This window comes from Globicephala melas, chromosome 1 (assembly GCF_963455315.2).
Source record: "Globicephala melas chromosome 1, mGloMel1.2, whole genome shotgun sequence".
NCBI classification, from domain to species: Eukaryota; Metazoa; Chordata; class Mammalia; order Artiodactyla; family Delphinidae; genus Globicephala; species Globicephala melas.
Genome location: NC_083314.1, coordinates 181,446,345 through 181,462,270, shown reverse-complemented (window position 1 = coordinate 181,462,270; position 15,926 = coordinate 181,446,345). Strand labels below are relative to the sequence as shown.

General features: G+C 41.1%; 1 protein-coding gene and 1 non-coding gene across 5 annotated transcripts in view; one reads left to right on the top strand and one right to left on the bottom strand.

Moving 5' to 3' along the window:
• Positions 1 to 15,926, bottom strand: part of RERE (arginine-glutamic acid dipeptide repeats) — a 429,037-nt gene that overhangs the window by 252,770 nt on the left and 160,341 nt on the right. For all 4 annotated transcript variants that reach the window (XM_060283498.1, XM_030879486.2, XM_060283507.1 and 1 more), the window contains exon 2: positions 8,120 to 8,585. In XM_060283498.1, the coding sequence (XP_060139481.1) occupies positions 8,120 to 8,441 (322 nt within the window). In that variant the 5' untranslated portion in view covers positions 8,442 to 8,585. The remainder of the gene's footprint in view (positions 1 to 8,119; positions 8,586 to 15,926) is intronic.
• On the top strand, positions 4,740 to 4,812 carry TRNAE-UUC (transfer RNA glutamic acid (anticodon UUC)). The gene has a single exon. It is a non-coding gene; the product is annotated as a tRNA-Glu (tRNA).

Sequence of the window (15,926 nt, the reverse complement as noted above, 5' to 3'; positions counted from 1 at the left end):
TATGCTCGCATTTATTAGATCACATAAACCATGTATCCTCCCTTTCAGTTGCTGGGGTAAGGTTTCAACAGTAGCCTAAATATTCTGCAACAATTTACCTCGCCCCACTCAGCATACTTCCCGTAACTGTTATGCAATTACCTTTTTAACAATTCTTTATATGTGTCTAGCAAGTGAGCGATAAACAATTTTCAGAAGGAGGCAAGATGTAACTAGGAGTAGGAGAAAGAAAAAGAGCCAAGTAATTATTTCATTTGCATTTTCTAAGAAATGGGCCTATCCCTTCTTTATCTTTCAACATAAGTGTGTTTATTATTTTTATTATCTTCAGTAGTTTTTGCAAATGTCCATCCATTCTTGGCTTTAACCAATTCTCCCAGGCCCCTGCGGTCTTACAAACTAGCTGTGTGGCCTCTCTGTCCCCATATGTACTACAGGGAAACAATGACTGATTTGTGTAGAGACTTTGGGGACTAGAAACAACACATGTAAAGCAAGCCCAGTACTGGAAACGAGCAGGTGTTTTAAAAACGGTTAGTTATCATCCATGATTACAGCTCCCTCTCTCCCTCACATCTGTTTATTTGCAACCAGGTTCACAGTTCCTTTTGCAATCAGGCACTTGAGAAGATCCAAATCTTTCCCAGCAGACTGGTCACAACTTAATTCTACAGCCACCTCTATTCCTCCTGAACTACATATGCTGCATTTTACATCAAAATCTCAAGCCATGGGGGATTCCCTGGTGGTAGAGGGGTTGAGAATCCACCTGCCAACACAGGGGACATGGGTTCGAGCCCTGGTCCGGGAAGATCCCACATGCTGCGGAGCAACTAGGCCCGTGCGCCACGACTGAGACTGTGCTCTAGAGCCTGTGCTCTGCAACAAAAGCAGCCACCGCAATGAGAAGCCCGCGCACCGCAACCGAGAGTAGCCCCCGCTTACCGCAACTAGAGGAAAGCCCGCGCGCAGCAACAAAGACCCAACACAGCCATAAATTAATTAATTAATTAAATTTAAAACACACACACACAACAACTCTAGCCATGAAAGAGTATCTTCCTTTTCTCCCTTTTTTGGATCTGCCTAAATTCCACTCTGCTGTAAATAAGTGACAGGTATGCTGGGATGCTGGTCCTCTCAACCCTCAAGGCAATGTGCTCATTTTATATTTGTGCATTAACCTGAAAAAGACCGGGAAGCGCTGGTCTAGATTAGTGATTCTCAAATTTTAATGTGTATTTAAATCACCTTTTGAAAACAAAAATTCTGACTCAGTAAGTCTGGGGTGGAACCTGAGGCTGTGCGTTTCTAACCAACTCTCATGGGACGCCCATCTGTGGCCAACCTCAGGCACTCTAGCAAGCGTCTGGAGGACATGTCTCACTGTACTTAAGGACCCCTTCCTTATGAAATAGAAAAAGATATGGTTAACTAGTCTCAAAACTCTACCACCTTCCATTCTTTTGGTTAGAATATTTTTAGAAGTTCCTCTTGCTTCTTCTACCCTCATAAAGTAGTAACTTTTTATGTGCTAAAATTTTTTCTTTTACATATATTTAGAATTTGAATAATTTCCTAATAAACACTTAAAAGGCAATCATTTCTTGAGGCTTGGGAAAAGTTGAAATAAAATTTCAAAAGAAACAGAAAAAATAAAAACGCAACCCACAACTAAAAGTACACATTATAGTGATTAAAAATAAGAAATACATTTTCACAACTATTCCAAGGACACAACTAAGAGAGCTGAAGTGGTCATTAAACCTTGGGTCACTCAAACTTGAGTCCACATAGCAACAAAGCTCTTCCTGCCTGTTATGGGTTGAACTGCATCTCCCCAAAATTCATACATTCAAGTCCTAACCCTCAGTGCCTCAAAATGTGTCCTTCCTTGGAAAACCAATCACTGCAGACATAACTAGTTAGAATGAGGTAGGGCCCTACTCCAATGACTGATGTCTATATAAAAAGGAGAGGGGGGCTTCCCTGGTGGCGCAGTGGTTGGGGGTCCGCCTGTCGATGCAGGGGACGCGGGTTCGTGCCCCGGTCTGGGAAGATCCCACATGCCGCGGAGCGGCTGGGCCCGTGAGCCATGGCCGCTGAGCCTGCGCATCCGGAGCCTGTGCTCCACAACGGGAGAGGCCACAGCAGTGAGAGGCCCGCATACCGCAAAAAAAAAGAAGACACCTTCACTTTCATGTCACTTCTACCTAAAATTCTTCTACATATAAAAGCCATGGATGAAAAGCTGCAGATCAAATGAGCTTTTATTTTCTCCTAAAATGTATGTCCTGGAACACCAAATGCCAGAGTTTTGTTCACCTTTATTTTAGAAAGGAAATGTTTATCTGTGTGATTGCGGTAGATAAGCTTTCAATTATTCAGAAAATCAAGACTCTGAAACCAAATTCAGCCTCTTAACTGGTCAAAGACCAACCCCTCAGTGAAGCATCAGCAGCTAAATGTTAGGACAGATGATTTGTTAAAACGCTGGTAACTCCCTTCCCTCCTTAAATAGAAACTTGAACCAAAGGGAGACTATACGGTTTTAAAAGTTTCACGTTTTAACTTTCCTTTTTCTTTTTAAGTAAATTTCTCATTTAAGTATAACAGACATACAGCAAAGTGCAAAGCATGATAAATTCTCACAAAGTGAACAAATCCATGTAACCAGCACTATCACCACAAAACAGAACATGACCAGACCCAAAAGTCCCCTTCATGCTCTGTTCCAGACACCAGCGTCCCATCAGTGTAACTGCTATCCTGACTTCAAAACACCAAAGAATAGTTTTAACTGTTTTTTAACTTTATATAAAAGGAATCATACAATATTATACTCTTTTGAGTCCACTCAATATTATGCTTTAATAGTCTCCTTTTAACTTCAATAGTCCGTGTGTGTGTGTGTGTGTGTGTGTGTGTGTGTAATTTTAATTCAAACTAGATCCCCAGGTTTCATTTTGTTTAGATTTTTCCAGCTTAGATTCCATTTGCATCAAAAGGAATTAACATCTCAATGTTCAATATAAAATCAATTCTAGTTTCTAGGTCCTTTATCAGTTCAAGTCCCCAGTTCCAAACAATAAGGAAAATTTGCAAATAAAAGGGGGAAATGTTTTATTTCACCTAAGATTTCATAAACCACAAACTTAAAAGTTCTTCGTCTTTTATAAGTAAAGTTTATCTTCATGAAAAATTTCACTCTTTGTTTATGAAAGCGGAAGAACCAGAGATATAACAAACATGAAAATTCTGAGTCTTGGATTTTTTCCCTCCTCTCTTGCATGTGATGGAGATTTCTTTTATTCTACGAATATGTCCAGGGTAAATGGGAGAATCAAAAATTATCAGTTGAAATGACAGAATACAAAAAACAGAGAACCAGCTTAATAAGCACATTTTAAAAAACACTTTCCTTATCGAAATAGCAAGCAAAAGTGACCTGCCCAAGTGAAAAAAATATCTCCCAATGATTTGAATTTAATTTTTTGACTCTTTTACCTGATCAAGAATAAAGGAATCACAGTATCTAACTGAAAATAGTGAACATCCTATTGGTGGGAATGTAAATTGGAAAGCAGCATGGGAGTTTCTCCACAGATTAAAAATATGACTACCATTTGATCCAGCAATTCCACCTCTGCGTATGTATCTGAAGGAAATAAAATCGCTATCTGGAAGAGATATCTGTACCCCTAGGTTCACTGCAGCATTACTTACAATAGCCAAGACCCGGAAGCAATCTAAGGGTCCACTGATGGATGAAGGAATAAAGAAAATGCATAGGTATACAACAGAACATTATTCAGCCACTGAAAAAAAAAGAAGGAAATCCTGCCGTTTGCAACAACACGGATGAACCCTGAGGGTATCATGCTAAGTGAAAAAGTCAGACAGAGAAATACTGTATGATCTGACTTAGATGTGGAATCTAAGAAAACCAAACTCAGAAACTGAGAACAGATTAGTGGTTGCCACAGGTGTGGAGGTGGGGGATGGGGTGGGGGAAATAGGTGAAGGCGGTCAAAGGGTGCAAACTTCCAGGTATAAGATGAGTGAGTTCTGGGGTGTAACGTACAGCACGGTGATTATAGTCAAGAACACTGCCGTGTGTATTTGAAAGCTGCTAAGAGAACAGATTTTAGAAGTTCACACCACCCACACCCACACCCACACCCACACCCACACCCACACCCAAAACTGTAATTTTGGGTCGTAATGGATGTATTAAATAACCTCATTGTGGTATAATCATTTTGCATTATATACATACATAAAATAACTATGTTATACATCTTAAGTTTAATGTCATGTGTCAATTATATCTCAATAAAGCTAGGGAAAAGAAAAGAAGCAGAAAGAAATTTATATGCCACCCACAGCAAACTTTAGAAATCAATACTCTATGCTAAAGAGGCCCATAAGGGAAATCTGGCTGCGCACAGCTGTGTAATGAATCAATTTGTTACCGTGACAGTCATCTCAAAAGTAGAGTAACGGTTGATAGACAACAAAGAAGTTAGATTAGACACAGATGCAAAATATAAACAGAGCTCCACAAGGTTTTTGTTTTGGTTTTTATTTTATAACAACTCTGTTAAATCATCCATTGGGAAATAAATGATTCAAGACGGACTTCCAGAAGCATTATTCTAACTTTGACATCATTTATCAGTCAATATATTTTTGAAAAAAATTTTCAGAAACTTATTTACTCAACAAATACTGGGAGTTCCCTGGTGGTCCAGTGGTTAGGACTTGGCGCTTTCACTGCCGTGGGCCCAGGTTCAATCCCTGGTCAGGGAACTAAGATCCCGCAAGCCAAGCGGCGAGGCCAAGAACAAAACAAACAAACAAACGCAAACAAATATTATGGAATACACACTATGTGTACACTATTGTAGATTCCAGGAATAAGCAAAAACAGAGTTGCTGCCTTTATGGAAGAGAGAGACAGCTACTAATCCTAAAATAGTAACAGAAATAAATAGAAAAGTATTACTGTTATAAGTGCTAGAAGAAAAGATACATAATGCCAGGACAGTAGCTATTAAGGAAATCTGGAAAACGTGGGAGGGGAAAGGCAATGACACTGGAATGGGAGAAATGAAGAAAGGAGAGCAGTTAAGTACGTATGTCTGTGTGTGTGTTGGGGACAGGGAGGGCGGGGGGGTCGGTCATTAACCTGAGGCAACAGCAAGTGCAAAGACCCCAAGGCAGGAGGTAACATGGGCACTGTAACTACAAGTCCATTATGCTGAGCCTCTAAGGGCAAAATAAAGGTAACTCCAGAGATGATGAGCAGGAGCAAAAGAGAACTGGTTGTAACCAGGCATGAGGTTAAACCTTAGCTAGCGACAAATCCTAAATACCCGATTTCTCAATAAAACCTCATTCTTCTCAGACCAAATAATCTGAACATAGGCTTGTCCCCCTAGGACAAGGAAGTATAGTTATATAATAGTCTATTTTTATCCTCACAGTATCACTCACTGCTAGGCTCATTCTTAATGACATTTTGGGGGGTATTTATAATTTATACTTGATTTGAGTATTAAAACCAATTCAGAAAAGGAAAAAGAAAAAAATTAATTTGTGATCTACATCCTAAAGAAACAAATGAGAATAACAATAATACACTGAAGAAATCCCTTATGATGCCCCATAAAGTCCCTACTAAAACACTTAAGATACAACAAACCACAGAGAATCTCTGTAATTGGGTGAGGATAATGGTTTTTCATCACTAACAGAAGATGTTACTGTAGTACTTTGCACCAAGAAAGAGAAAGAGCAAAAAGAAAGACGAAGGAAAGAAAAGAATCAAGTCCCACCTGCGAATCTAACCACAGTACCCTACTTCTGATTCTTCAGTTTAGATAAACCTAAAGAATAGGCACTATTTTAAAATCCTCCATTGAGAAAGAAGCTATTTGGAGAAGTCATTTAGCTTCGAATGCATAACCGCAAAAGAAATGAAACCACTGAGAAGGTCAGAAACAGTCTCCTTACCAAAGAGTAAGACTCTAACTTACTCCTACTTACTCTTACAGACTGGCAGGACCTAGCAGGATGCAAACCCCAGGCCACAGCTGTCAGCCCCCAAGCACAAGGGGCACCTCACAGGAAGTAGTTATGCTCTGAGCGCCAAAGAAAACTTTCATAGCCATTTTTGGTTGTCGTACATCCTTTATAACATAGTTAGCTTCCAGAGAGGCTGTATCTTTTTCACATTTCACAAAGGTCCTCAGATATACTGAAACAATGTCTGCCTCCCTGAGTACACAGTTCTTCCCCAAAACAAGAACCTGCTGTTTTGAAAATAAGCCATTAGCAACCTTCCTCCACAGAGTCTTCTAAGCACCAAGCAGGAAGGATTTCCCTTCATCCTGTAGAATATGCAATATGAATGTGCAACAGTTCTCAAACTAGTTTTCTCAAAAATGTTTTTTCTTAGGGAGATACTCAGCAGAAACAGGATGCCACAGGCCCATAAATGGGAAAAACGGCAGATTTTTTTTTTTCAACGCTAAAGAGGTTTCCTTAACTGCAGGACTTCTCAGAGTCCTTAATTATGACTCTCTCACATGAGGGACAGTACGTGCAGCATTTCCCACATGTTCTGACTACAAATATTTTGAGGAAGCATCCCCACTGACACAGCAGTAACATTCCACTGAGAAAGGCTGGCATTTAGTACTGCACAAGGCAGCCAGACTTTTGACAGTGATCCAAAAGATCATAGTATAGTACCACACTGAATTGTTATGTATCAAGAGAAAAGGCTAACAAGATCTTTCCTTATTTTTAAGTTATCATCCTGTAATCTATAGCTAAAGGAGTTAACCCATTCTGTTCCTTTCTCATGATCTAGAACCACACAGGTTCATAGCAAGCAATCTGCAGTAAGTCTTCAGTGGCTAAGAAAATCTGACCATCCAGCATCTAAGTCTGAATCAAAGACCCTGATAGTGCTGTAACCCACACATTGCCAAATCTCTAGAGCAGAGCTCCACCTGCCCCCAAACCTCAACTTTGATAATTTTTTATCACATAAATATCTTCTCAGTTCATCATCAACCAAAACACAGTTGTGAATACAAGCTTATCTGTGTAATTTCTAACATTGATTATATTTTGACATTCAAAACTAATTCCTTTGTGGGGAAAAAATCCGATACTTTATGTGAAGTTGAGCACAGTTACAGTACTCCTCAGCAAAACAACTGTACCATGTTAATGACATAATCTCTTTAATCTCCCGCTCCTGGAAAAATATCAAACTGAGAGGCTTTTAATCTGTTAATTACATCTCATGAAATTCACATCATTCCTGAGCACTGTAAGTAATTCAAACAAAATGATTTTAGCTAGTTTTACTGACTTCTGTAAGAAAAGTACCTTAATACACACAATACGTCATATGGAAAAGGAAGGTTCTGCTGGTGTTCAACAGGTTCTGAATCACTTGCTTCCCTGAATCTCATCTGAAAGCTGGGTCTCTCTCTCTCTCTCTCTCTCTCTCTCTCTGAACAACTGCTATAAATAACCTCAATATACTGAGTGAACACAGTACCTTTCCTGGAAAACAGAGCAGGTTAGTTGGCTTCATCTATTATCACTGACTAGAGACCCTGAAGATCAATACTTTGGAAAAGGAGGTCATCAGGAGGAATAAACCTTCGTCTGAAGGCCATTAAAAACACCTTCTAGTTTCTGGTCACTCCTGTAGCCAACGTAAAATGTCCTGTTCCCAAGAATTTGAAGGTTTACTTGTCCCACTGTGTACTCCATTCTGCAGGGTCTCAACACAGCCTAATCAGTGCTGAAGACAAAAGGCAAGGAGGAAGTGGAAAGAGGAAAACTACTGGGCAGGCGGTGAAGTGCGAGAATGAGCAGCAGAAGACAAGGAAAGAACGACAGGCACACCGGCCAGGGCAGGAGGCGAGTGGAGGCGGGCACACCCAGATGACCAAAGCTGGCAGCTGTTTCCCACCTGGAGTTTTCCTGCCCCAAACCACTACCCACTCTTCTGGGTTCCACGCCTGCCTGCATCCACATGCTGACATCGTTTCTCTACCACAAACACTGTAAAGACCCAAAGGCGCCTCACCTCCTGGTCTGTAGACGACATCATCCTCCGTGATGTAAGACGTTATCTCCCCGGTGTCCGTCCTTTCGTAACGAGACTTTTTTTTCGTGGGCTTCTTCTTGGTCTTCTTCGTGGACTCCTCCGTGGTGGCACCATTGTCATTGTCCTCATCTTCGCTGTGGTCACTCTCAGCATAATTCTTGGCTCCTCCTTCCAAGGTACAGCTCCTGCGTGGCCTTGAATTCTCACTCTCTCGCGCCTTGTCTCTCTTCTCTCTCTCTCGGTCCCGATCTCGGTCCCGGTCCTTCTCTTTGTCTTTGTCTTTGTCTTTATCAGCTGTCATGATTCGCCACGTGCCTTCTTCTGTCCTCTCACGGCTGGGCCTCCGTGAAAGGTAGACAGTAAGCCTGGGCTTCAGTCTTCTGAATTTCTCACTCAATTCCAGGGAAAATCCGACCACTCCAACAACCCCAACGTTTCAAAAATGCTAGGAGAGGAAAGAGAGAGCGAAATTGATTTTCCTTTAACATCTTCTCGTATTTCCTTCCTAAAATAACGTTTTGTTAAATGACTCACTTACTCATGCTTTAGCAACTAAAACTTCTCACTGGCAATAGGAAAAAAGGTAGGACAAGTGATATCAAATTTAAATATAAACAGTTTTGGGCCTCAACTAGCATATGGTTTGGGATTTTCGATCACACCAATAATGAAAGATGTCTGAATGCGTAAGGGTAAACTATGCTTTCTGTATACAAATCGTTTTCTCTAACTTTTAAAGGAAAAGGTAAAGTGTACCCTAGTAAACAACATATAATGGGTACAAGTATACAAAAGGGGCTTCATAACCCATAACATTAATTTAAAAGGGTAAGAACCTGTAGTTAAATTATTTCCACCTGCAAAAAGTAATTTGGATAGCCTTGCAAAATGTCTCAGGATGTCTCACAGCGCATTACCTTCTGAAGACTCTTTCTAGCCACTTCTCCAAATTTCCAGAGCTCCTCTCAAGAATAAACATAAGAGCTGACTCAAATAAAAGTGACAACCTCAAAGCAAGATTCCTTTGCCTTCAATTACAATTTTTTACATCTTCTAGGTCTACTTACTATTCTAGTTATTTTCCAGGAAAAATGGTTTCTCGAAAGATATATTATCTCTGTCTTAAGAAAATATAACAGCTTCCAAAAACAACCTTCCATCTTTAGGGAATATTAGGTGGTTTATACATTCTTCCAAATTTCCACTGTTAATGGTTTCCCTAATAAATTTCTCCCCAGAACTAAACCCCAAAAGGAAAGTCTGAAGGTTTTAAGAATGTATAATGAGAAGAGTAAACCCCAAGCTCCAACCCAACACAATTCTTATAAAAAATTTTAAATTTTAATTTTATTTACATGTCAGTTTTGGAACAGTCATAATAACCAGTAATTTATCTTTTGCAATCTTTTATCGTCCTTCCCAATATCTCATTTTTTCAGCAATCTGTACCAAACATTATCTACGTGCCAGGGGTTCAGAACTAAAGACACCATGAGGGAACACCTCGTGGTCCTTGCCCGCAATGCTCTAATGCAAAGAGAGGAGACAACTGATCAATAGGAGAACCATCCCTTGCTCATGCTACGAGGGCCAGATAGGAAACAACACGTGCAAAGAAACGAAAAATTGGTCCTCTTTACTCAGACAACAACAAACAAGTCAGTTTGTAATTACATGCCTCAGACGCAGAGAAAATTCTCTTTGGTCATGCCAAAACCATAAAAATTATCATATACTCTCTCCAAAGCTCTTAGGTCAAACTTGATACCAGAAAAGACCTCCACATAAGCACTTCGAATATCCTTAGGCATCCAGGAAAATTTTAAAAATGTTAACAACAACTTTTGGGTGAGAGAACAATGAAGGAGCAATAATGCCAACAATCTATAAGCAAAGTCAGAAGGATGAAAGCATGTAGCACAAACCTAAATTGCTTCCTTTTACATAGGAAATGCACTTTCAGATAGGATTTCAATTTTCTAAACATATTTCCAGAAAATGAAAAATTATTCTAGTGCCTGCAAAAGTTCTGCTTCGATGAATCATCTGCTAAACAGACAGTAATAAACTCCCAAGTCCCTGTAGGCCACTAGTGTTAGCAATTGAAAATACACGAAGAGACATATTACTTTCTCCATCTGGCTTAAGTTTAGAGCCTGAACAAGCCAATCATACAAGAAAGAAAACCATCAGCTAATACAGTTGTTAAAACATTCCTCTTTGACACTGAAAACATACCAAGGCCTCCTGGGAATCTAAAAAGAACAAGAAGCTTAGGCTGAAAGCCTCTAAGACGCAGTTCAGGACAGACATACTTCAGACAAGTTCAAGAAAAAAACTCATTCTCCCTAGGGTTAACAAGATAACTGCTCCAGAAAATTGTGTAAAAATATTATTTCAGCACTTAAAAAAAGGAAAAAAAAACAGTAAGTCCAAATTGTACATTCAACATTACTCCCTACAAAATCATATACTGTATTTCTATTTACAAAAAAATTTGAGTTGTTTCTGCCAAGAGTTAGCAAGAAAAATTCAACAATCAACAGAGAAAACATCCACAAAATAAAATCCTCTACGTGTGTGTGCACGTGTGTGTGCGCGCGTGTATCCAACCTTCAGATAACCAAGAATATTGATAATCCAAAGCAAAAGTTAATCCAACTACCATTCACATTTGGCTATAAAATATAGCTCAGTGGGGATATATTCTTTTCCTCTGTACTTACCACACTAATCATAATTTTTTGAGCCTCATTATAAAACGACCAACATGCAACAATAATACAACATTTGAGGAAAGGGACCCAGAGAGGAACCAGGTGGCACCGAGAAAGGTAGCTGTCGCTTCAGTACGCTAGAAATGATCTACACAGTAGACAATACAACAGCATCTTTAAAACAGCAAGGGGTTTACAAAGCAGGTCCCTGCCATGATCTCATTAGATTCTCTCTGTCTACAACTCAGTGATGTGAACCAGACAGAAGTCACCACTCCCACTTTTCAGGCTACAGGAGGAGAACTAAGAAGAGATCATCTGCCCGTGAGTGAGTCTAAAGCAGGTCTCCCAAAGGTGAACCCCATCTGACCTGATTCCAACCTGCTGCTCAGGTTATAATCTGTATCTTCACAGGTGCCAACCTTTCCTACATGTATTCTTGCTGATAATTTGCACAGACAGTTTTAGGAAACACACTCACTTTAACCTCTCCCCCCAAAAACAAGAGGTACTTTTCTCCAGTAAGACAGACAAGAATATTGAAAATATCTTGTCGATCCACTACTCAACCCAGTTAAACAGGAAACACGGCAAAAGATACTTTAATAATTAATTAAAGGAATAATCGAATCTAAAACATTTCAGATTCAAAACAATCTTCATCTATTCATTGAACAAATGTCTACTGAATGCCCACAATGTGCGGTGTGCTAGTTACTGCCCTAGGTATGGGGAAAATAGCAGAGAACCACATACAAACATCCCTGACCTTGTGGAACTGATGTTCCAGGAAGTGGAGAAAGATATATACATATACATACACATACACATACACATACACACACACACACACACACACACACACACACCACACACACACCACACACACACTATATTAAAAGATCTTACATGGGGAGTCCAATGGGAACAAGGGAGTATAAAAGGATTGCAATTTTAAATGGTCAGGTAAGGCCTCACTGAGGTGGCTTTGTCCCAAGTTAAGAGTGAGTACAGAGGAAACACGGAGACCATTCCAGCAGAGGGGAAAGTAGGTGCAAATGTCCAGAGGCAGCAGTGATTCAGTTACATTCAAGACACGGGAGGCCAGAGGGGCTGGAGTGACATGAGGAAGAGGACTGATTTTTTAAAAAACGAACGTATAGTCCTCACACTAGTTTCCAGAGTCATCAGATTGCACTTCATCGTTTTATCTTGATAAAATTTGGTAGGCTAGCTTCGTTTCGTTGTGATCTAATCAGGGTCAAAGGCATTTAACAGAGTCGAGGATACAGAACTGTTCTTTATTACTTCAGGTTACTTAACCCTCTACACAAACACTGTCTGCCTCTTCAAAGTGAAGCCAACAACCACCTACAAACACCTTACACTACTTAACAGAACTGATTTGCATAAAGTACTAAAATTTCGGTCATGCTCAGGGTCCACACCTCATTTAAGGACACCACTTCTTGTCACTATTTAAGCAGTCCCAGGAGGTTTGGGCCCTTGATAGAACTGCAAGAAGACTGGGGTCAGAAGCCAAGATCCAAGTTCTTGGCACTGCCAGGGCTAGTGCCTTAGGCAGATCACTCTATCTCTGAGTCAGTTTCAATGCTGTAAAACAGGGATAATAACTAGCTACTTCACAGAGCTGCTGTGAGAATTAAGTATACGTATACAGGTAAATGCACTTATAGATTGCAAAGTGCTTTATAAATATAAACTATCAATAATATATACTTAGATCAGTCATGACTACATTATCTACTACAGCAGATAATGCCAAACAGTGTACTGTGCTATGCAAGATATAAACGTAGCCAAACGTCATCCTTACCCTCAAGAATTTATTACCTACTAGGGAGGAGGGGGAATCCTATTACACGAGGAAAAAATAAATCATGGAAAACTGACTACAAATGAAGTAAAAATTTTAAAATATCTCCTCTTGGATTGCGTAAAACCCACTTATTAATGAAAACTTGCTCCTTCCTCCTGAGTTCCCAATCCCTGAGTTCTGTTCATTTCAATTGCTCAAGCCAGATTCTGGAGGACGCTTGACTCTCACACCAAATGCAGTTAGTGAAGTCCAATGAATTCTTCCTCATTCAACCACAGCAAGAAATGCTTACGTTTGTCAAATACCAATCACACACTAGGCATTTTCCTCAGCTCTCAGGGTCTACCAATCACCTCCTGAATAACTCTATAATTTGTCCACTGCTCCAACTCAAGCAGAGAGTGCCTATTTCAAGCCATCATCATCTTTCACACAGATTAACACAACTGCCTTCTAACTGGTCTCTGTGACTATAAAATTTTGTTTTTGCTTTCCTTCCAATTCGTCCTCCAACACAGCCAGCCAAGCATCTGACCCTCCACCACTTTTTTTTTTTACATTGAGATATAATTCACACACCATACAATTCACCATGTACAGTACAATTCACTGTGCACCATTCCTTTTCAAAGATTACAGAGACCTTCCTGTCCTGACTGCCCCTTCACCACTCCAGCCCGACCTCCACCCTTCCTGTGTGTCCAGCAGTCCCCTCCCCTTTGTCGGGCTAACCTCTACTTACCCTTAGGGCCCTCAGGCATTTCTGCTGCCCAACTCCAGGAAGGCTCCCAGACCCCCCCAAAGTCCAGCCCCTCACTGTTCCCCATCCTGCCTGTAAAGTGGCCCTCATTGATCCCACTACTGGTATCTGTTGTTAACTTGTGTAACTTCTCCACTAACCAACAAGGACCATGACTATAGTATAATATTCACTAGAACAACTCCTACTGACGCAATTTCCTCTCTGTATCAAGTCCACTAGAGGTTTTGTTCTCATTATCATTTGACCATTCAGCACCCTCTGACAGGGCTGACCACACACCCTCCTTCTGGAAAGGCTCTTTTCCTCTGGCCTTCCTGGCACTGTCATCTCCTGGGTCTATTTAACTGTTCCTCCACCTCTAGTACTGGACCAGCTAATGGGGGAGCTCTTCAGGAGCTATCCGGAGCCATCCTTCCTCATCCTCGTCGATCTCCTACGTGTCCGTCAGGCCCCAGGTACCACATCCACACAGGCGATCCACAAATGCACGTGTTTACCAAACTTCTCCTGCAGAGCCAGATGCCTCTGAAAACTGCCCCCACCTGAAGTCTCCTCTTGGATGTCTCAAAGGTACCTCAACATATCAAAACAAGGGCACACTCTGGCCCCAGATGGCCTCTCTCGTGACTGGTGCCGCTGCCCATCCTGTCATGCAAGCTGGACATCTAAGCCACATGTTTAGCACCTCCTCTCTGTCATCCCATCATCAGCAAACCATGTCACCGTCACCTTATAAATTTCTCTCAAACACACCTACTTGAGAACACGTCCAACAGCACAACCTTAGTTAAAAGCTACTAGTGTGGCCTTCCTGGACCACTTCAATTGGCTTCTCTCCAACTCTACTCCTCTGAATCCTCATAATTCTCTTTACAGACTGCAGCCAGGGCTCTCCTTTCAAAAGGCTAATGTGATTATGTCAATCCTTACCTTAAAATACTCAGTGACTTGTCACTTCTGTTAACCAAAAACCCAAATCCTAACCATGATCTACAACGCCCTTATCTTTCTATCTGGCCTCATCCCCCGCCTCCCTCCCACACTCTGTGCCCAACCACACTGCCCTTCCCTCTGCCCCTTGAACACACGCCCTCCTACCTGGAGTAAGACTTAGCTCATATTCTCCCTTCCGTCGTGATGCTCATCTCCTCTCCTGGCCTATGTATCTCCTATTCTTCCTTCAGGTCACAGCTCAACAGGAACTTCCTCAAGATGTCCTTTCTTGTCCAAAAGGACTAGGTTAAATCCCTTTGTAATGCTCTCTACAATGGTAACTTCACATTTATTTGTGTGATTTGATTAACATCTGTCTCCACCTCTAAGCTAGAAGCTCCGTGAAGGGCTGACCCTGACTCTCTTTGCCCTGTGTTGTATTCTCAAATCCTAACTCACTGCCTGGCACATACAGACGAGCAATAAATTACTCTTCCCTGCCCTCCCTCTCACACATAAGCTGGATCAATCAAGACGGTATTATGATGAGACTTTTATTTGGGAAAGAAAATATTTCATGCGTAAATAACTGAGGGGGTGCTTGAGCTGGCCTGCACACCATGAACAGGGTGGGAGGAGCAAAAAGGAGGAGAGAGCATTCAGGTGCAAGTGCAGTAAAACAGTTATTGATTAAATCCTTGTCCTGGATGGCAGGCACAGAGTAAAACTAGTAGGAAGTAAGCTTAAGTAGAGGGGGGAACGGATAATGGGAGCTCCTAAAATAATAAAGCAGCTAATACTCACTGAGCACTTACCGTGCGCTAAGCATTTTACACGTTAATTCATTTAAACTTCACTATAATGAGACTGAGAATATAATTTATCGTCCAAACCAGGACACATCTGAGAGCAAAAACATTAATAATTGTTCAGGAAAAACGTGAAACCAGGTCACATGATCATCCTAACGGTAACGCTATTCAGTAGATGCTGTTGCTATGTACAGTTTCCCTGCAAAAGCAAGCACTGCGAGGCTGAGCAAGTAGACCAAAACTCACGCACTGTGTATTTCGGTAGACCCCAATCACACAGCTCTGTGTGAGACCCAGGGCGCTGACTCAGAGCCTATACTCTTAACCACAAGGCTGTACTGCCTTCAATCACACAGCCTTAAGAGAGTTTTCTAAGCGAACGGTGTTACTGCAGGCTCTTAAGATGAAAGTAGGATTTGGGGAAACATTCATCCCTTCTGGCACGAGATACTTTCCAACAACGGTTGTTAGTGCCATTCCCAACTAGCTTGCTCTCAAATCTATTATCTCTGAAAGCCTAAATCAGGAACCAAGGTCCTCAAGAACTTCTGCCTTTGCCATTTCTACATTTATTATGTCTCAATAAATGCTTTAGCCTTTTCCCTTCGGAAAAAAATGAGATGGTCCAAGAGTGGAAGACCTAAGTGAGCTACCCGCTGCGCTGGGCCCCACCTGCAAGACAAGCAGCTGCAGCCAGGCAGGCAACAGAACACCCAGGAAG